General features: G+C 35.4%; 1 protein-coding gene across 1 annotated transcript; it reads left to right on the top strand.

Annotated features, from left to right (window-relative positions):
* Window positions 1-1,524: 1,524 nt before the first annotated feature.
* Window positions 1,525-14,862, top strand: LOC130734495 (protein MICRORCHIDIA 6). Its single transcript, XM_057586942.1, has 20 exons — window positions 1,525-1,727; window positions 2,844-3,212; window positions 3,497-3,571; window positions 3,681-3,715; window positions 4,101-4,179; window positions 4,311-4,400; window positions 4,476-4,551; window positions 5,045-5,123; window positions 5,742-5,870; window positions 6,298-6,396; window positions 6,487-6,588; window positions 6,672-6,815; window positions 6,931-7,023; window positions 8,450-8,501; window positions 8,601-8,712; window positions 10,887-11,092; window positions 11,173-11,276; window positions 13,840-13,919; window positions 14,120-14,162; window positions 14,459-14,862. Exons 2-20 carry the CDS (start codon window positions 2,852-2,854, stop codon window positions 14,537-14,539), a joined length of 2,040 nt encoding a protein of 679 aa, XP_057442925.1. The 5' UTR covers window positions 1,525-1,727; window positions 2,844-2,851; the 3' UTR covers window positions 14,540-14,862.
* Window positions 14,863-22,011: the final 7,149 nt, after the last annotated feature.

Raw genomic sequence — 22,011 nt, 5'->3', positions numbered from 1 at the left:
TCTGCGATTTTCTACTATGAACTTACTGTAGGCTACTTTTTCTACTACCTTTTGAGAGGGTATACCCAACTAATGTCTTTTTGTCAAGTCTCAATTTTGTTCTTGTCAAAATCTTTATGAGCTGGTTAGTATCTTTTGTACTCAAACTAATTATATATTTCTCATGCTTATAAAAAATTGCTAGTTATATATGATTTTTTTGCACACGCTTTGTGAGAAAAATTAAAATTTTCTTATAAATTACATTCCTTTAAATCTTCGTCACCCCCTTATAAAATTCCTGCCTCCGCCACTGAGCTCGGGATCATATTTGTTCTGATCTCCCTTCGTCCTAGTGTAGCTCTCCATTTTCTCCTTGATGTGTATAGTTCATGGGTCTTGCTTCAGATGGTTCTGTCGAGCACTCTTTATGCTGGTCCTGTGTGGTGTGTCTCCTGGTTCCCGACGCCACTTCTCTTCCTCCCTGCTTCGCTGGCGCTGTTGAGTGTTTATGGGTTTTCTCGGTGGAGGTGTTTTGGGTCGTTCCGTTTACTGCAGGGGTTTTGGGTTTTTGGTCAGGGAGCTTGTTGGTGGCTGGGTGTGATGGTGTGGTGGTTGAGCTAGGTGGTGCCTCGACCAGACTCAGTTGGATCGAGGCTGACGGTGGTGGTTATGTTGGCAAGGTTAGAATGTTGGTGAAGGTAGAGGTTCTTCTCTATTCTTTCCTTTTCTATTGCAGGTCGCGATGTTGACGCTTCTTGGAGCGGTGGTGGGGTGTCTTTCTAGGCTCGTAGGCACAACTTCCTTTCCTTTTCTTTCTTTGGTGTTGGCGAGTTCATTGAGGCTACGATCGCCTTCCAGCTTCGATGTTTTTTTGGCTTCCTGCTAGTGTTGTTGCTTCCTCTCCTTAATTTTCATTGGCAATGACGAGATCGTTGAGGCTATGGTCGCCTTCCGACCTTGGCGTTTTTGGCTTCCTGCTGGTGATGATGGGTTTCTTCTAGAAGGATGTTGGGTCTGGCTGTGGTCGGGACGCAGTGCTAACGTTGGTTTCTAGGTTTTGTTCGTCTGATCCGTCTGTGTTTGTTTCTGCTTTCTGATTTCTTTTTTTTTACCCTATGCATAAAGTTTAAGAGTTCATTAATTGATGTTATAATTTGACTGAAACACCCTTATTTAATGAGTTATATGAAAGAGATAGAATGAAAATCATTGGTCAACTAATTGGTGAGAATTGTGATAGATAGAAATAAGATGTGGTAGTTGAGTGATACAATATTAAACGATGACATCAATGAAAGAGAATGAGATAAAATGTTTTGAATTTGTAAAACAACAATAATTAAAAAAAAAACACACAAAAGCTATAACAACCATAGTTTTGTAACAAAAAGAGTATATCAAAAGAGAAAATTAAAATTGTGCGAAAAATAATGACCACATAAAATTTCATTAAAAATAAAAAAAGCAGGATGTATAATACGAGGTAGAAAATCTGCCCGGGTTTTTAATTTTTCAACTCACAAACATAACAAGCATGGCAAAACGAGGAAAACTTTAACTAAAAAGGTCATTTTCTCGTATCTATCCGCCTATGTCTGTCGAAGTTGAGAGAGAAAGAGAGAGAACAGAGAACAGAAGCTTGTCCGTATCTACACTTCGCTGACACCATCTTCATCTCTCACAGTTTCCCCGTTCCTCATCCACTTCCATCCTCCTTCGAATTCCTCATTCCTCTTCTCTCTCCGGTAAGCTACTCAATCTTCCTCTGCGTTTTCTTCCCAAACCCTAATTCTCAACCGCATTTTAATCTCGTTTTCATCATCATGCATTCTCTGTTACTTTCACTTTCCTTAGCTGTTTCGGTGAAGTGCTTTTTTTCCATCTGGGTTGTTGTGTTTGGCAATTTGTGTTGAGAGTGTTAGAAATTAGACTGATATGTAACACCTAGCAGGGTTTTGTAGTTTGTTTCAATTCTGGGAAGTAGGAGTTTCTTTTTCTGTACTTGTGCATTCATGTTGGAATTTTGGTTACCAATGTAGTTTGAGAGGAACTAAACTAGGCGCGTGTTCGGAAATCTTTCTATAATTGATTGTTAAGTCAAAATTGATTCTCGGGAGAAGCTTATGTGAGTAGCTTCTTGGTGGCAGAGTTGATTAAGAGGAAAGTAAACTGATTGGAACATGCTAGCTTTGATTTGCTTGACTGGGCCGTTTTCTTAAAATTCAGATCTAACCTGTTCATCTGTAGTCTGAACTAAACTCCCTCTTCTACTCAATTCAAATGTTCATACACTTGATGGAATATTTTTGGGTATATATGCTCCGGATTTCAGATTGTTATGATTGGTTAAATAGTTTTAGATTCTCAAGGATTCTAAGAAACAAGTATACTATTAGTCTTTTTTTTTCATTGCATATTAAAGTGACATATATCAGCCTGTTAATTCTTGCTTATAGTAACTATACAAGATTTCTGGAGTGGATATTTTGTACTATCTAGTTCTCTCTGTGACAAATAGAGGATCTCAGATAATACTGGGTGTTGTCAACTGATGTACAACTACAGTGAGTCCATTCCTAAATTAAAATATGATGAATGGCGATGAAAGCTTTGTAATTAGATATATAAGATATATATGGATCTTTCATGCTTGTGTTTTGATGTGTGTCTGCATACCATTTACAATTAATGTCTTAAATTTCAAAGTTTTCCTGTGTGACACGAATTCCTTTTCAACTTCAAGCTGTACCTGAATTCTTACACTACGTGTAATAGTTGATCTAATATAGGTTGAATTTGCTGACACTTTTTACATGTGATTTCATCTTGCTAACCCGGTTTATGATTTACTTTGGTTACAGGGATAAATATGAGCACTAGAGAAATTGTGGATTTAACTAGTGATGATGAAAGTGAAAAGGCTGGTCCCGTAACTGCTAAATTGGGGACAGATTTTGTTACTGGTACAAAGCAACAAATTGAGACTCATAAAGGCAGACTAGCCAAGCATAAGCCATCTCGAGCTACTAGACAGGATTCTGAAGAAAATAGAAGCTCTAATTGTCCAAGTACAGGCAATAGTAACTCTAGTGTATTGGAGCAGGGACTGTCACCAATTGATGACACAGGCATTTCGTATGCTTCATCCATTTGTGCAGCACCCCTTTGTAGGCAGTTTTGGAAAGCTGGAAACTATGATATTGGGCCTCGTTCTACAGTCACAGTCCAAAGTAATCCAATATAACTTTTTTCCTCAAATTGATATAGCATGCTTGCTTTTTTCCACTGATGTAACACCCTGACTCAATTTCCTGTCAACCAAGTTTGTATAAATACAGAGTGAATTATTCTTCCCACTTGACTTTTTTTTTTTGGATAAGCCCCACTTGACTTACATTGGGGTTATGGTTTAGATCTCACATGGTAGATGACAAGCTTATAGCATGTAAGCACAAAACTAAGATTTTGTTCATTCTGGACTTCTTATATCTTTGTTATTCTTCTTGGATTGCAGATGCAAAAAACTATCTACATGTACACCCCATGTTCCTTCACTCAAATGCAACTTCACATAAGTGGGCATTTGGTGGTATGTTCTTATCATCTATATAAACTTGTACCTTCTTCATAAGTACTTTATTTTCCCATCTCCGTGATTATATTAATGAGTTGCTCTTTTTCTTGGCTTCTGTTTGCAGCCATAGCAGAGCTTCTTGATAATGCAGTTGATGAGGTGATCATTCTTGATGTTTGAACTATTGAAAAGCATGTTTTATTTATTTATTTATTATTAGCTGTCATTTTCTTCATCATTTGCTGCTTAGTGCTTACTAAGTCAGCTCTTGCCAGCTAATAGTACATTGCCTATTACTTTGTGATATTTCCCCCTCCCAGAAATAGTTCATCTTCTATACATATCTGCCTTTCTGGTTTATTTCTACCTCAGTTGCTTTGAGAGCATTTTTTTATTTGTCATTGCATAGATTATTGTAAAAACTTAGTGTCTATTGGCGCTTCTGTTTTATGCCTTTTCCATATTTGAAATCATCATTTCATATTTTTACGTTTGAGTTTTGTTCCAATTTGTATTGCATTGTTGACATTTGTTCTTAGGATAGATCCAAAATGGGGCTACCTTTGTCCTTGTAGATAAAACATCAAATCCAAGGGATGGAAGTCCGGCATTGTTGATTCAAGGTATAGTGGAAGTGTGGAACTCTTCCATACATGGCTTTAAATTTCTAGTCCTGAATCTTGTATTGGAACATATTTGCTCTTGATAGGATGATTCTAATTGTTTTGATTTGGTGCTAACACCTGGCAATCAGATGATGGTGGTGGAATGGATCCGGAAGCAATGCGTCGTTGTATGAGTTTTGGATTTTCAGATAAAAAGTCAAAGCAAGCTATTGGACAGTGTATGCATTGTGACATTCTTTCTTTAATCATTTTGATATTCTCTTTCATATTTAATTTTCAATTTGGTGTTCTAGATGGAAATGGCTTCAAGACCAGTACTATGAGGCTTGGTGCAGATGTCATAGTCTTCAGTCGCCATCTGAAAAATGGGTATGGGTCAAATGTTCATACATGCTGTATTGTCAATCATTCAATTAACTTGAAGAAAGTGTGATTATTATTTTTATTATTTAGATTCTAAGGCCCCATAACCTCTCAATATTGTTTTAATGTAAAGTTAGCTATTTTTTTTAATTGTTGCATTGATTTTCTGATTGGACTTGGAGAAACTGAAAATAACCACCATTTTTTTATAACCTTGTAGAAATGAGAAGATATAATAAGGTTTGAGACATTGGAACAATCTGCTCTATATGACTGTACTGATGTGAATTTAAACACTGCTGAGGCTATAGCCTAAAACAAATATTTTCTGTATGCATTTATTATTACAATATAGCTGCTTCTTTATCTCAATTTCTTTCAACTGTTGCTCCACTTATTCACATGGCAGTGAGATTTTTCAACAAGCCAGCTATATGTGAAGTTATTAAAAGTGAAATTGTTATAATTTTTCTTTTTCTTTTCTTACTACCTTGATCAGGAATTTGACTCAAAGCATTGGACTTCTGTCATATACATTTTTGACGCAAACACATCTTGACAGGATAGTGGTACCCATGGTATGTGGTACTTCACTACAACTAAACTTTGTATTTTTGTTCAAGTTCTACTTCTCTTCTCCATGCGGATTTTATGCTGAAATAAAAATCTTGAGAGTTGTCACGGTATTGGTTGTTCAAGAGTAGAGACTTAAATAGGGCCTATCATGTGATTATTCATTTTCCTTCTTTTTATTGGCAGTATATGTGTGTGCTTTGTTGGGGGGTACTTCTATGTTATAAGCTTAGTAATGTTGTGCTAGATTTTGTTCAGTTTTCTCTATGGTTAATCACATGATTGTTAGCTATGTAATATATGCGACTTAATATTTTGGGATATATTGTAGTTTAGTACATCTTCATGACATGGTATGCCTCGGATTTAGTAGTCTACAGTTTGATCCTCATCCCCCCACCCCTCCCCTCCTCCCTTTCATTCTTTTAAGTGAAGTTGCATATCAGCATGATGTAAAACGGTGTGGGCTGTGCTTGTTCATGCTGCAAGCCCAAATCCACGAACGAACATGTTAGATGATGATTCAATGTATTTTTTGTATTCGCCATCTCATAATAACCTTTTCTACGCTGAAGATTATAGTAGTCTCAATCAGTACCACTAACTGATCTTGTTATTTTCAGGTGAATTATGAATTTAATACCTCAACTGAATCCTTGGAAATCTTAAATGGAAAAGAGCATTTTGTGTCTAATTTGTCATTGATGGTGCGGTGGTCCCCATATTCATCAGAAGCAGAACTTCTAAAACAAGTTAGTTTTTACATGTTCCCTTTAATCCCTGACAGTTGGCTGATTCTTTTAAAATAAATCAGCATGCCTACTGTTTTTTTCCACACCATATTGTACACAATACAGCTTACATCATGTACATATAGTTTGATTCGAAACCTCTTTCCTTCTCTCTTCCTTTTTATCCCTAAAACTTTTCTCCCGGTTCCTTCTCAAATAAAGCTTTTCTTGGGAGTTGGGACTGCAATGTTATGACTGTAGAATTGCAAATTATAATTCTTTATCGTCTTGTGTAAATCTATTTGTGGAGATACTGATCTTGAAATTTTGCATTCAGTGGTTTAATAGTGTTGTTTGCATATGAATTTTTGTCTCTCACTTTCGTAGTGTCCACTTTCAGAACAAAAGTAGCCTCTTGACTCACCCCAAATATTCATGACTCTTGCAGTTTAATGATATTGGATCTCATGGTACTAAAGTTGTTATCTACAATTTATGGTGCAATGATGATGGCAATTTGGAACTAGACTTTGACACAGATCCTGAGGTGGTCTTTTTATTTTATTGGTTTTCCTTTGCCCTGTACTGTTTTGCAATCGTGCTTTCTTGCTTATGAAGGGAATCTTCTCTTATGCAGGATATTCGTTGTTTGGGCGATATCAAGAAGATTAACACAGTTCCTGCCTGGAAGGAACTAAATGAGCAACACATTGCTCACCGGTTTCGTTTCTCTTTACGTGTATGTTTGATATAGAAAATTGTGCTTAAGCAACTGTGTAGAAGGTTGAATTTTCTTGAGTTTAATATTTTCACATTGGACAGGTATACTTGTCAATATTGTACTTGCGGATACCGGATATTTTCATTACATTACGAGGGAAAGTTGTGAAGCCACATAACATTGCTGATGATCTTAAATATCCTGAATATATATTATATAGACCACAAGTTGGTGGAAATATAGAGGTTATTTCTAACTTCCGTATGTTTTTATTATATATCATTTGAGAGGAAAAATTATCTTCTGCTAGCTTCATTCTTCTTTCTTGTATAATTATTATTATTTGGATTCATTGTGCAGGCCACAATTGTAACAACAATTGGATTTCTTAAGGAAGCTCCTCATGTCACTTTCCATGGTTTCAACGTATATCACAAAAATCGGCTGATACTGGTAATTTTTACCCAAATGGTTTTAATATGCCTACTTGGAGGCCACTTTTTTATGTATTATTATCAATTAATTGGCCATTCTATTGTAAATAGAAATATTTGGCTTGGTAAAATTTTATATCTCGTGTAAAGTAGATTCCTTCCATTTTGTTTTTTCTTTTTCTGGGTGGGGTGGGGAATTGGATCAAACATACATATGATTGCCATTTTCCTTGCTCAATGTTGAATGATGGGTAAGGCAGTCTGATATGAGCTGTTTTAGGCATGGTGCTTGGAGTTAATGTTATAATTGCATAATGTGAATGGGTTACGTTAATTGCTGTTTTCAGGTTATTATTACCAACTAATTTTTCTGCCTGCTTGGATGTAACCATAATTAATGCCCTGTGTGTATTGGTAAATAGGCATAATTTGAAGACTTTTTTGAAAAAAAAAATCCATCTGAACAATTTCCTGCATTTCAGTTTACATGGACTTAGTTGCATAGTCAATGTAACATGTCTATAAATAGTCTTACGTATGTTGTTGTTAGGTTTATTTTTTTCCTTAATTTCTCTAACCTAGAAGTTTCACTTCTTCATTTTGATAACTTGCAACTGGAGTTATACATCTAAAAGTAGACCAAATTAGAAGTCATGCCACAAATTCACAAGCCTTACATGTTAATGTTAAACACCCCCCTTTTTTTAGAATTGAACTTTGAGATGGAATGAACATCTTCCTGGTGCAAATGCATACCCAAACCCACACTTAATTGAATTTCTTTTTCCTTGTGAACACTGGCATGATACTAATATTTTTAGTATTATTTAGACAGATTTGGATACAGGTGTTGTATTTTAGCTTTTCCTAAGAATTTTATTACAATAAAAAGATGGCAACTTCCCACTATCAGAATTAGAAATTACAAGGTTGTCAAATTGGAGAAATCACTATTTTGTATGTTTTTAGTTCTCTTAGGCTTGTTTGAGAGTTTTTAGGGGAGGGGAGGCGAGAGTAAGAGAGGGGGAGGGTAATTGTGGAAATTTAAATTTCCCCCAAAAAAACACCTAATTTGGGGGAACTCAACAAAATAACTGAAGGAGGGTCTTAGAGAGTTTTCAGAAATTCCCCAAACCCTTCCCCCGTATTTTAAAAATCTCTCAAACAAGAGGAGGCTTATGAGGAGGGCTTCTCATAAGCCTCCCCTTTCCCTTCCATCCCCTCCAAAATCCAACTCAAACAGAGCCTTTAAAGATTCTTTCTCCTCCTCGTCGTAGTTGCCTTCTGACTTTTTTTTTGTTTTGAATAAGCTCTTCAAGAAATTCGCAGAATCACATCATTAATCATTCATATTGCATTCTATGTTTCTTTGGCATCGATACACCTCGTGGTGTGTCTTTTGGTTCCTCTTCTCTGATACTAATGCTATCTTTTCAATGTGCCAGCCATTTTGGCAGGTTGTAAGCTATATAGACAGTAGGGGTAGAGGAGTTGTTGGTAAGTGTCTCATTACTTTATAATGTCAAGTTCTGTTTGATGTTAACAGATAAAATGGACCTAATGTATGGGTTTCTAACCGTGTTATTCTTGTATTAGGTGTCCTGCAAGCAGACTTTGTTGAGCCAACTCATAATAAACAAGATTTTGAGAGAACTTCCCTGTTTCAAAAGCTTGAAGCCCGATTGAAGGAAATGACATGGGAATACTGGTACAGCATTTATGCCTGCTTTATTCTTGCTTGTCCCCACTCTTGCATCTTGTCGGACATATTTTGAAAGCTAACTTGCTGATTCACAGCTTGGTACATATAGTGCCGCAACACAAGTGCTGTAACAACAGTAGCTAAGGGCTACTAATACTGACTATGTACTCTAACATGCCCCTGCAAACTCAAGGTGTTAGAGAGAACCTATCAACCACCTTGAGTTTCGTCCCTTAACAACTCAAATCTGGAGGATGACAAAGCCTTACTAAGAATATCAGCATACTGATCCAGGGAAGGAACATGAACTCTAACAAAGAAAATATCTAATTCCAATGCTTAGTCCGGGCATGCAGGATAGGATTGTGTGTAAGAGCCAGTGTACTCATATTATCACAATAAACATATGGTTTGAGGAAAGGAATCTTCAGTTCTGTGAGCCAGTGGTGTTGGCCAAGCTTCGATACTCAGCCTCTGTACTTGATCTGTTGACATAGGTTTGTTTTGTGGAACTCCAAGAAATCAAGTTTGGCCCAAGGATTAGCTAGTGTACGAGTGTATAGATAAATAAGGACAGACGAACCTATTGCCGTAAGCTTAAGGTTTTGTGGTGGTGTGTGGTTCTAACTTCTGAGTTCTAATACAACCAAAAGATTTCTTGTCAGGTGGAAGGGGAACGAGAGTCCATGTATGGTTAGCGATGAGTGCATCATACCCTTGCTCCATAGCAGCTAGTCACTTTGGGCTCGTTTGATATGTTTTATATAGTATAAAGCCTGGCAGTATTAGGGCTGATAGGATAAGACCTGATAAAAACTTAATACTATACAACGTTTGGTCATACACTGTATAACTTATCATATCGTTAAAATTGATACAACCATAATTTTGGTGGACGGTGTTGGTTGTGGGAGCAGTGGTGGTGGTAGAGTGGTGATGGTGGTGGTGGAGGCGATTGTAAGGTGGGTGGTGGAGTTGGTTGTGGTGGCGTCTGTGTTGTAGGGCGATGGTGGCAATAGTGGTGGTGGTGGTGGCAGCAGTGTTGTAGGCCGATAGTTGCGGTGGTGGTGGGTGGTGGTCGTGATGATGACGGTGGAGTTGGTGGTGGCGGTGGAGGTGGTAGTGGCGATGGCGACAGCAGTGGCGGTGGCAGTGGCGATGACCATTGTGGAGGGTGGTGGTGGTTGAGATAGTGGATTAAATAATTTCGATTTTCGAGTAGCTTATACGGCGCTATCTTATCAGGCCGTATCCATCATCTATGTGCTGGATTAAATATTTTATCATTTATATGCGTGAACCCATACTGGTATATCACGATCAATTTCTGTTTGAATTTCTTTTTGATGCACTTAGAAGCATATAGAGTGCATCTGTTACGTAAGAATTATAACAGCTGTCATAACAGCTGGCAGCATAGTAGTATAAATAAGGCCATTAGGCAGTTAGAGATGGTTATGTTAGTTGTAACAGAATTTTTCTCTCTCTAATCTCAATTCTCTCTCTTTCACTTCTTCTCCTATCACTTTTAACAAAGCTTTCACAAAATCCCACCATTTTGCGTTAGGGATGTTCCTTTTCCAGCAGTACCACCAATTGAGAGCACTCCCTCATCGCCAACCAAGCCCAACAGCTTCTCCTTCTCTGATACTTCCAGAGCCTGAAAATAGTGCTCCACCTTGATCAGCCACCAGTAAGCATCTACTCCTTCAAAGGTTGGAATCGCCTTGCTTTGCCGCTTGTAACTTGGTTTCACCTTTCCCATTTCTTCAAGATTCATGGTTCCACAGCACCTGGATTGGTGCTCTGATACCAATTGATAGAATCAGCCAAGAAGAAGATGGAAAACTGCTGTTATTATTCACTTCAGAAAAGTACAATGTTGTATTTCAGGAGTCTCAGCCACTCACTCTCCTAAATCCCTAATGAACCAAAAGTTGCTAATCCCTCTCAACACCCTCTTATTTTTAATATCTCTTCACTCTCTTTAATCTCTAACCAATTCACTAACTAACCATACGATCTCCCTAACTGACCAACTAACTAAAGTAGCTAAGGGGTGGTTACCTATCATATGCTAAGACAAATGCATGTATTTCTTCAAACATAATTTAGATTGTAAGGATTAATATATGAAAGTCTCTTTATGATTTAAGATGTAAATTTTGATTTTTCTGCAGGGACTACCATTGTAAACTAATTGGGTATCAGGAAAAGAAGAAGCTTCCAACTTCAGTTAACTCACCGCATTTGTCACTGCAGAAACCGCCTGGTATAGAAAAACCCGTCATATTGAACAAAAGCTCCTCCCCTGTTGTCAATACAAATATAGCATATTGGCATTCCAAACAACATTCATTAAACCCGCAAAGCAGATTTGAGCCAGGTAACTCCTTTGGTAAGAAACAAGATTATCACTAGTGTATCCATTTTTTTTCTAACCTGTACTTCCTTATTGTGGTTCAGGATCTCATAATAAGAGGAAGTCACATGAAATGATAGACCTTCAGAAGATGAAAAAACATTCAAGGGAAGACATACCAGGTGTAGGTTTCAGTCAGAATAAACAGGTCTGATTTGGCTTCTTGGTCATTATGTTGAATTTTGTTCTCTTTGGTCTACATATAATGTCAGAGCATATTTTCCTACCAATGTGTTTAGATTATGCATGAAGCTAAGAAAAGAAAGAAGAGAGGGAGAGGAAGAGGGGGAGAGAGAGAAGAGGAGGGAGTCTCTATGGTTATTGATGATTCATTCAGAATACAAGTACATGTATTGTATATACAGCTGTATTAGTAACAGAAACTAAAATGCAAGTGTAACAGAATTAATACATTCAAATATATACTCTAATATCTCCCCATCAAAAGGTGGGCAAAGCAAAGAGTATTTATCTAAACCCTGGCTTTGTTACATAGGATCTGAAACCCTGTAGGTGAAAGCTTAGTAAGAATATCTGCTGTTTGATCCTCTGCTGGATGAAGAACTTGTAGTTTCTTAGCTAAGACCTTCTACCGAAAAAAAAGTATGACACACTCAATATGTTTAGTCTTCTGGCATGAAGAATAGAATTATAAGCTAATGTAACAGAAACAGTACTCAAATTCCTAGGAGGCTGAAACGAGATCTAGTCAATTTGGGGCCTCTCGGTGCCCCTCCTCTCACTCCCCCAGGAATGGATATCTAACGTGACATTTGCTGGACTGGACATTTGTGGGCGACTCATTTATGGGTGACCTAATAAATGGGTCTAGGATAGGCTCTGATACCATGTTTAGAATATGTGTGAAGCTAAGAAAAGAGAAGAGAGAAAGAGTCTATTAGAGTACATCAAATACCGTGTAGTAGAAGCTACTATTAAGTAGCTGCTGACTGTGTATACAGTCAGCCTTAGAGTTAGTTATGCTAGCTGTCAAAGTTAGTTTTGCTTAGCTGTCATGCTGAGTTGTCATAACTGCATTTGTTAGAGTTTGTTAAGATTGGTTAGCTTGATTGACAAGCTAGAGTGTTCACTATATAAACTGTACTTCAGACTCTTGTGATCACTAAAAACAGTGAAGGTACTCCCATAAAGATAGTGCCTCCAGATCTTAAGTGCAAACACAACAGCCGCCAACTCCAAATCATGCGTAGGATAGTTCCGTTCATGTATCTTTAATTGTCTTGATGAATAAGCCACCGCCTTCCGGTGTTGCATCAGCACACAACCCAACCCTTGGTACGAAGCATCGCAGTAAACCTCGTAGGGTTCCTTCTCTTGTGGTAATGTCAGAACTGGCGCGGTCGTCAAACGCTTCTTCATATCCTGGAAACTATGCATGCAATCCTCTGTCCATGCAAAAGGTTGATTCTTTCGACTGAGTTTCGTCAATGGTCCTGCAATCTTAGCGAAGCCTTCAATGAATCGTCGGTAATAGCCCGCTAAACCGATAAAACTTCTAATATCCGTCACAGTCTTAGGACGCTCCCAAGCAGTTACAGCTTCCACTTTACTGGGATCCACAGCAATGCCCTCCTTTGAGATGACATGCCCTAGAAACTTTACTTCCTCTAGCCAAAACTCACACTTTGCCGCGTTAGCATACAATACCTTCTCCCGAAGAACTTGCAATACTTGACGTAGATGTTCCTCGTGTTCTTCACGATTCCTCGAGTAGATCAAGATGTCGTCGATGAACACCACAACGAAGCGATCCAAGAATGGATGAAAGATCCTATTCATGTAGTCCATGAATACAGCTGGTGCATTCGTAACTCCAAACGGCATCACCAAGACAATTAAAGATACATCGGTGAATGCGAATCCTCCATCGGCGCTACTGACGCAGGCTTCGCCACCGCCAGCGACGCAACCTCCACCGTCGACGCCGTCGCCGGTGGCTTTTGAGGCAAATTATGCTTCCAGCTCCGTTGATTCTTCCTATGAGGAGCGCGTTGATTCTTCCTATGAGGAGCGCTCCGTTGATTATACAAGAGTGAATACAGTTTATATAGTGAACACTCTAGCTTGTCAATCAAGCTAACCAATCTTAACAAACTCTAACAAATGCAGTTATGACAACTCAGCATGACAGCTAAGCAAAACTAACTCTAAGGCTGACTGTATACACAGTCAGCAGCTACTTAATAGTAGCTTCTACTACACGGTATGTGATGTACTCTAATAGAGTCCAAGATCTAGATCAAATGAAGTCTGAAATGATCTCTCTATTATTATTGATAATTCATTTAGAATACAAGTACATGCATATATACAGCTGTACAGCTGTATTAGTAACATAATTAATTGTAACTGATCGGTGCTGTGTTACTATAACAACTAACTAAAGCTCTTAGATACTAAGCATAGCTGCTTACAGTAACAGAAACTAAAATACAAGTGTAACAGAATTCATACATTCAAATATATATAGAACGTCTTCTGAATCATTTTAACTATTGATACACATTAGCTCCATTTTTTTTTCTTTTGCTATATTGTTTGGCGTAGAGAATTAGTTTTGATAGTAGTATTCTGGAGTAACTACCCATTTATTGATACTATAATTTTCTCAATTTCTTTTGACTTCATATGCTGCCATTTTGGCTCACTTTAGAGTATTTTAATGTGAACTTCACTGGCATTTTATGTAGAGCAATACAACTCCGGCAGACCAGGTGTTCGACGAAGAGACTATAAACTTGATGCAAGAAAACAAGAAACTGCGTGCACAGTGAGTTTTTGTTTTCCCTAATTGCAGCCACTTTGATAATTATTGATTGTTGGAATACTTTTGCTGGCAAAACGGTTATTTGCAATTTTTTTTGTTCTCTTTTTTATTTTGGCAACTTCCACAAAATTTAGTTTTTATCCCCAATTTCGAACTACAAATGGCCGTTACAGACTTCATTTGTCCTTTTATGTTCATTGCAGATGTTTGGAATCTAAAAGGACAGGGGAAGAACTGAAACTCAAGGTAATCTGTACGAAGTAGTAATTGCATGGTTAATTAATTTCCTTTTCCTGACCCCATTTTGAGTACTAGATGCTGCATTTAAGCTTCGAAAGACTAACCTATGAAAGGGATAAAAAAAAGGGGAAAAGAACCTTCATTATTGAACTGTTTGGTTAAGTAATATATCCCTAAAGTTAGATACCTTTTATGGGTCTGGTTGAAGGTTGTTAAATCTAGATATTCTGCAGTAACTGCAGAGAATGAAAACCTGTTTTTTTTTGGTTCCTTATTTAAGAGAATTGGTTATGGTTGTACAGGTGACGAAGCTTAGAAATGAAATACAAGGAGCACAACTTGAGTATAATCGGCTTTTGGCTGAACTGCAGACAGGGGAGTAGTATTCTGTAGCTGTATCTATTGCAGTCTTGCTTCAATTCTTCGGTTTGTAGAAGTGATGTGATGTGTATGTATAGCTTAATCAATATCGCATCGGAGTGTGCGAGCTTACCAATTTTGGGGCACATAAAGGATCATAAGGTCCAAGTCCGAGATCCAGGCCTCTGTATATTAGGCGTCCTGTAACTTGATGTAAGTGAGCAACAGCTCTGAGATATCTGCCTTCTGTAGATGTAAAATATACTAGGAAAGCAAACTGTAAGCTGTTATTCATTGTTAGTCTCTTTGATTTTTTGGTTTAATTGATTTTTTTTCCATGTGCTCATTTATGTCGTGCAGCATATTTTCATCTCTATCTATTAGCTTATAATCTTGTTGGTTTGTTTATAAATAGTTAACGATATTTTAACTTATAGACCAATGTATCACCTAGGTTTATAAACAAACTAACCTGTGTATCACATAGGTTTGCAGCATATTTTCATCTCATTTATGTACTCATTTAGAGTGTTAATAGATTATATTTTATTATTTTATAGAAGACAAAATGAAAATGAAATATATTAATTTATTGATTTATTACTTCATTTTTTCCTCATTTTACAATAAAGAATATCAAAGCAAAAATGAGAAGATACGATTAAATTTTAAAGTCCTTGAATTTGGTTAAAACATGCAAATAAATTTATTCAATATTAGTATATGATATGATACATTATAGTTTTGATTTTAAAAATTAAAATTAAAAAAGCAATCGTGCGTAGCACATGTTAGTACCTAGTAAGTATTAAGTTCCCGAGGGTTAGTTCAAGTGGTAAGAGTTATGAGACATAAGAGTTGGGTGAGATGAAGGGTGAATGTCCAGAGTTCGAACCCTAAGAAGAGACTAATTTACTAACATTACTAACAACTAATATTTGCCGCTTATAAAAAAAATACCTAGTAAGTGTTAAGAATAAAGAATATTCCAAAATGAAGGATCCAATCAAGCAAAATTAGTCAAACCATAAAATACCTAGTAAGTGTTAAGAATAAAGAATATTCCAAAATGAAGGATCAATCAAGCAAAATTAGTCAAACCATTGAAAGTAAATCTCAATAATTACAGAGAATTAACTCATGGAGTCAAATCATAATAATTACAATTCTTGTAATATTATTTTCATATATGTAATTGTTAAGGTTACCCTGAAATTCTATTTATGTACATTATTTTCTAATTTATTTTGTAATTATAATGTATCAAATCATTTGTTGGAAACAATCTTTTGATTAATTTTAATTGCATTTCTAAATACGTATTGAAAGTTTTATTCTCAATTTTTATAAATTAAATAAAAAAACGCATTGCCCAGTCTCCTGTATTGACCTTTTGAAAAAGAAAAAGAATATCAAAGAAAAAAAGTGAGAATATTTTTTTTTTGGTAAGGAAAAAGGAGAGGAGATATGATTAGATGTTAAAGCGGATTTGGTAAGTAAATGAAAATAAATTTGTTTAATGTTATAAAATATGATACAATATACTACACCGTGCATCGCACGAGGCAGTGCCTAGTAGGGGTGGGAATAGGGTGGGCTCAGGTAGGTTTTGCGGAAATAGACCTAGTTAGCCTGTTTAAAAATTTTAGTCTAAGTCTGGCATGTGACATGTCAAAGGATTTTTTTCGAGTCTGGTTTGACCTTCCCGAAAACCTGATTTGGCTTGGTAGCCTATTTAAAGGTTTGTTTCACAACAAGAGTTTTACATTTGATAACAAACTTATTTGTAAAGAAGCTATCAAACTTATAAGCTAACGCGTTACATTATACTAAAATAAAATTTTCAACAATCAAACTTATAATATTATAAGCTACTAGGTAGAAATGAAACTAAACGAGATTATGTTGGTTTCTTAGAATCAGAAAGCAAATTTAAAATCACCCTTCATATTAAGTATTTAAATACGTTATATATCTATTTCCAAATAGACTTATAACTTTGAATCATTATATATAAGTCAATTTGCTTAAATATATAAAAATGTCAATAAGTATATAATATCAAAATATTATGATAAATTTTTAATATATAGACATCATCAATGGTAAAATATATTTATACTAATCATATTTACAATGTCCAAAAAAATACTAACCATATTTATTTATATAGGCTAGCCTATATGGCTTACAAGTCTTGTTGAATAGCCTGAGTTTGACATTTTTAACTAAATATGCTTTTCAAAAAGCCTAAATCTTGCCTATTTACCAATTTGACTTGGTCTGATTTGAACCGGTGGTAGGTTAGGCCATAAGCCCTATGAATGACCTGACCTATTCTCACCCATATTGCCTTGGGCTAGTATAGTAAGTGGAAAGAATAAAGAATGTACCCAAAATGAAGGATTCAATCAAGTAAAATTAGTCAAACCATTAAAAGTAAATCTCAATAATTGAAGAACATTGACTCATCGAATCAACTCATAATAATTACCATAAATTCTCTTAATATTTTTTCCATATACAGTATTTAATTATTATCGTTATCTTGTAATGCTATTTATGTACATTATTTTCTAATTGAATTAACAGATACGCAACCAGAATTTCTTTTGCACAACACGTATTAGTAAGATACATGAGTACATGACAGCACACAACACAATTTGGCCTAGATATTATTTTTTTGGCCTAGATATAATACAATATTAAACTTTAGCCATTTTAATTTATTTTGCGGGCAGCTTACCAGAGATGCCCGGCAGCCACCCCAACATACTGACCCCTGCCCGTAAACCTACCCTACCAAGTTGGCAAGTTGTGTGGCCGCGGCTCCAATGCATTGCCCTAGTTTCAAACAACCTCTCTATAAATACAATCTTATTCTTCTGTTTTTCCAATGTAACGAGATCTGCAACTGCTAGTGTTTTCCTTCATTGTTATTTGGGTTCCTTCACAAGTTTATTTTACTTTAGGTTGCTTGAGCCCATCAAGTGTTATCGGTCGGGGAGTTAGTCTGACCATAATCTAGATGTTTCTGGCTCAAATATGATTATCTTCGATAGATGATAAGTGTTATTCCGGTTCTTCTTTTGTGTTGTGAACTTTATATTATAGAACTTTATATTTAACATTTGTGCTATTTATGTTATTCTTCTATATCTTTATTTTCTTCAAATTAATTGTGCAATAATCTTCCATCCGCATGCGACACATGATGAGCATGACGGCCATATTTTGCACAGATCGACTCTGAGTCTTCAAGCACCTCTTGTGTGCTTTAAGCTGCTCCTTAAAAGAGGTTCATGTGGTTTTTTCTAAGCATGAATCTTTTTGATATAGCAAACACTTTTTTACTTCAACACCACCAACCACTTTGTATGGAAAGTGGAAAATTCTTGTACCTTACCCAGTTTGACATAGAACGAAAAACACACAAAACGTACGTGTAATTGGTAGTACTAGCTTTTGCTTTTCTTGAAAAGGTTTTGGCAATTGAAAATGACCCAGAAATGGAATGAACGGAATATTCGATTATCTATTAATGGGCCATTTTATTTTCTGTAAATAAATACTACTATAATGGGAAATCTCATATTGGGTATAGACAGAGGGAGGGAGATGGAATTACCCGACTTGTGAGGGGTCAAAGGTGCCTTTATTTTTGTAATTTTTTTTCTACGTCCTAAAGATAAATTGCACTCTTTAGATATTGATCTCTAGACATCCTCCACTAATCCATATGTCACATAATTCTTACCACTACTTGAACTGTCATTCGAGTAATGTTTTTGTAATTTTTAAATATTATTTTGTGAAAAAATTGCATATCTTTTCTTTTTAACTATTTGATTGGGTAAATCACTCAAAGTATCTAACTACTAACTGTTTTACAGTTTTGATACTCAATATTTTGTAAGGATTTATTATCCGTATATCAGTGAGTTTTGTTTGAATAAATGTTCTAAAAACCAGATGGGCCGGTCAACATTGAACTAGTACATCAGTTCACCGTTCAAAGTGCTGTGCTCTAACTGTAATTTTTTAAGTCCATCAGATTGATCGAAAACACAAAAAGTGCCCCAACTCATAACGAGTTTTAGTAGAAAATAAAGACAATCAAATTGACCAAACAATGATTCATTGTTTAATATATTTATTTACAGGTCCAAGTGCTCGAACTGTATATCATTTTACGAGTCAAAACAGATTGATCGGAAGTGCAAGAAGTACCTCAAACTCATTACAATATACACAAAGATGAAAGAACTCACAATCCTCTAAAGTCTAAATGCATTAATTCTAGATAGGCTCAGGACATGATAGAAAAAATATTTAATCTTAATTTAAATTTTCTCTTAATTTTTAATCATTTCCAATACTTCTATCAAAAAAATTTATTTCCAATATTAGATATAGAAAGTTGAAATCCAAAAAAATATATTTTCTTAAGTTAAATTTAATTTTTAAGATTTGATCATTAAAGAAAAAAAAAATATTCTCGTCGGTTGAAGTTCGATTTTTGTTTTTATGACTTTCAAAAAAAAGTTCAATTTTTGTTTTTATAGGAAATTTCGAATATAAAAATATCAAATATTTGTAGACTTTTTTTTTTGTTACAAAAAAATCTAATATTTGTAGATTTTACTATAAAAGTTAAAAGTCAATTTTTTTAAAAAAATGTTGAATTTCTAATTTTATTTTATGATAGCATATTTAAATAAAAAACTTAAAAAAACATTGGCTGAATTACTTTTCTGTCACTGTAGTTTTAGAAATGCGTAATTCTTCATCTCACATATGATTTCATTGGAATAGGACCTGTCCAAGATCCTGATCTTTCGCGGTAGAATCTAAGATCCCAATCCGATCTCAACTAGTGTTTTGGACCAAAAGAGAGATTCGCTTGAGCTGCAGTACCTCTGCAACCGCTTCTCTTGAGAAGGCCCCTTGCTTGTCCCTTCTATGTTCCGCCATGACCTCTATCATTGTAAGACCCATATTTTTAGAATTAGAGTAACTAATTAAATTTCGACTCACGCATAGGATGTTGTGTAAGTGTGAGAGGAACCTGAACTAAAGTTTGATGTTTTGTTCCGTGAAACTTTATAGACTACTCAATATATATTTAATTATGACACTATAGTCAATTTGAATGATAGCACGAGCTGTATTCGCATCTGACTAATGTTGAGAGTGTCCGAAAAAGACTATTTCCGCTACTTGAGCACTGTTTGAGTTATAATTCGACAGCGGAAAGAAAATAAGACCCATTGGGTATTTTTCTGATGACGAGTGTTTCAATACGAAACTATAGACTGTACGCACGATAGGTTTCACTTTCTGGAAGCTCGATAAAGTTAGCCTTTATCTCCGCAGGGACTTTAAGTGAGACCTTTATCAAAAGGTTATTCTATTCGGAGCTTCTAACGAAGTTTCCATCCGTGTGGGCCTCAATTCCTTCGCTGTTAGAAATATTTCTCGTGAAGGAAGTTTTCTCATCCGATGTCAATTGCAAGAAGTAGTTCCGCGGCAGTTTTTGAAGCAGACTGCGTTTAAATGGACCTCGAAATGAGTTTCGACATTTTGTCGCCGAATACTCAATTTAAATCAGCATATGAAAGTACCAAAACGCTCAGACCCTCGAAATCTTTCTCGTTCTTCTTTTTCCTCCTTCAAGGAGAGGAGAGGAGAGAGCTCGCGCCCGTTCGTCCGATTCTCAACCGATCATCGTGATTCTAGATGCGTTGGGTAGGCACAGAGGTAAGGATCATCATCCTTGCAATGTAAGACCCTAAAATTATTGAATAAGTTATTACGAAATAAGTACATTATTATGGTAATATATGAATTGGTTGACCTTTGTTTGTTGTTTATTTTTCCGTAAATGGATTTCTGTTGATTGATTTACTGTTGTTGGAATTATGAGAGTGTTTGAAATGCATGGTGCATGGGAACGTAGGGAGTTCTCATGAGCTAAAGTCATTAGCATTGTTGTTGTTGTTATATTTTAGGGCTAAACTGTGTCATGTAGCGTAGGCAAATATTCTGTAGTTAGACACTTGTCGTTAAAACAACATAAATGAATATTTATTAGAAATGAACTTAGGATAATTATTAAATTAATTATGTAAGTCATCAAAATCTATCTATATATATTAGAAAATAACAACTTCTAGCATGACGTGTCGTTCTCACAGGCCAAGTTAGTGACGTGTCGCTCCCAGATTAATTCTCACTTAATTATTTACACGTCAGCTTTTCCACCTATTAATTCTCATTTAATAATTTACACATCAGCTTTTCCACCTTGGCCCTATTTGCCACATTAAATTTTAGATTTGATTAGGATTTAGGTTGTTTATTTCTTGATTTAATCTTAATTTATTTTTAATTTATTTTTAGAGCATTAATTAATTTTTATGGTATTTTTATTGAATTTTCGGATTTTTAATTAATTCAGAATTTTATGAGTTTTTATTGTGATTTGCTAAATTTTGATAGTTTTTATCTATATTTATTTAGTACCTTTTTAAATTTTAGATTTGATTAGGATTTAGGTTGTTTGTTTTTATGTATCTTTGTTAGATAGTTTCTGTTAAAAAAATCTTCCTAAAAAATATTGTTTTTTATATAGAGTATCAATATCAATCTATATTAGAAAATAAAAAGGGTTAGTAGAGCAAAAAAACCTTCATACGTTCTCTATCTCTAAATACTCACACAATTTTCTCTATTTCTCCCTTCTTCATCTCAACCATGGCAAACCTCAAATCATATATGTTTCAAAAACAACATGGACCTTCACTCACTTCAATTAAATTTTTCATTATAAATTTATCCCCATCACAATTGAGAATTTTTTTTTTATGGTTACCAAGGGAAATCACAATTGAGATTTGAGAGTGCATGTTCTTCAAACTCAAAAACGAGTTTCTCACTTCTTGCTTCAGCCTCTTTGTTCCAGGTATGTAAAAAACAATGCTTTGTGGCTTTGTAGACTAAGAATTGTTATCACTCAAAAGTCAAAGGTATATCATTTTTCTCATATCTCTGGTAGTCCTTCTTCTTCAATTTTAATGATTCTTTCATGTAGTTCTAGAAGTGTCTTTTGTTCGCCAAAGCATGTTTTAACCCATTCTATGTTTCATTATTATTGTTTTGTAATGTTCATGTATTAATGTGTTTGTTGATAAAAAAAAAATTAACATTGATAGATGAACATCCCATTTATTTTTTTTTCATTGTTATGTATGTTATTTCAACATTTATCTGTTCTCACTGGTCATGAAAGGTGAATTGTTTTCCATCTGTTCTCACTTTTTAAGGGGGGATTAAAAGTTTCTTTGATGTTGTAAGCTTATGAATTAGGCTAACCAGATCTTACTGCAGTGTGTTATCCAAATCTTAAGGTTAATGGTCATAAGTACGCACTTTAATTTGAGGCATGTACTACTAACAAAGATTGAGATATAGGTGCATTTGAATGTATGTG

The sequence above is a fragment of the Lotus japonicus genome, chromosome 1, assembly GCF_012489685.1.
Source record: "Lotus japonicus ecotype B-129 chromosome 1, LjGifu_v1.2".
NCBI lineage: Eukaryota > Viridiplantae > Streptophyta > Magnoliopsida > Fabales > Fabaceae > Lotus > Lotus japonicus.
The sequence above is the reverse complement of the archived record's forward strand: the minus strand, read 5'-3'. Positions and strand labels throughout refer to the sequence as shown.

What these genes read in the sequence shown, in the direction of transcription:
- LOC130734495 (XM_057586942.1), top strand. Translation starts at nt 2,852, where the DNA reads ATGAGCACTAGAGAAATTGTGGATTTAACTAGTGATGATGAAAGTGAA. An exon ending in ACATAAGTGGGCATTTGGTG is followed by an intron (nt 3,572 to 3,680) that starts GTATGTTCTTAT and finishes TTCTGTTTGCAG; the next exon opens with CCATAGCAGAGCTTCTTGAT. An exon ending in AAAGCAAGCTATTGGACAGT is followed by an intron (nt 4,401 to 4,475) that starts GTATGCATTGTG and finishes TTGGTGTTCTAG; the next exon opens with ATGGAAATGGCTTCAAGACC.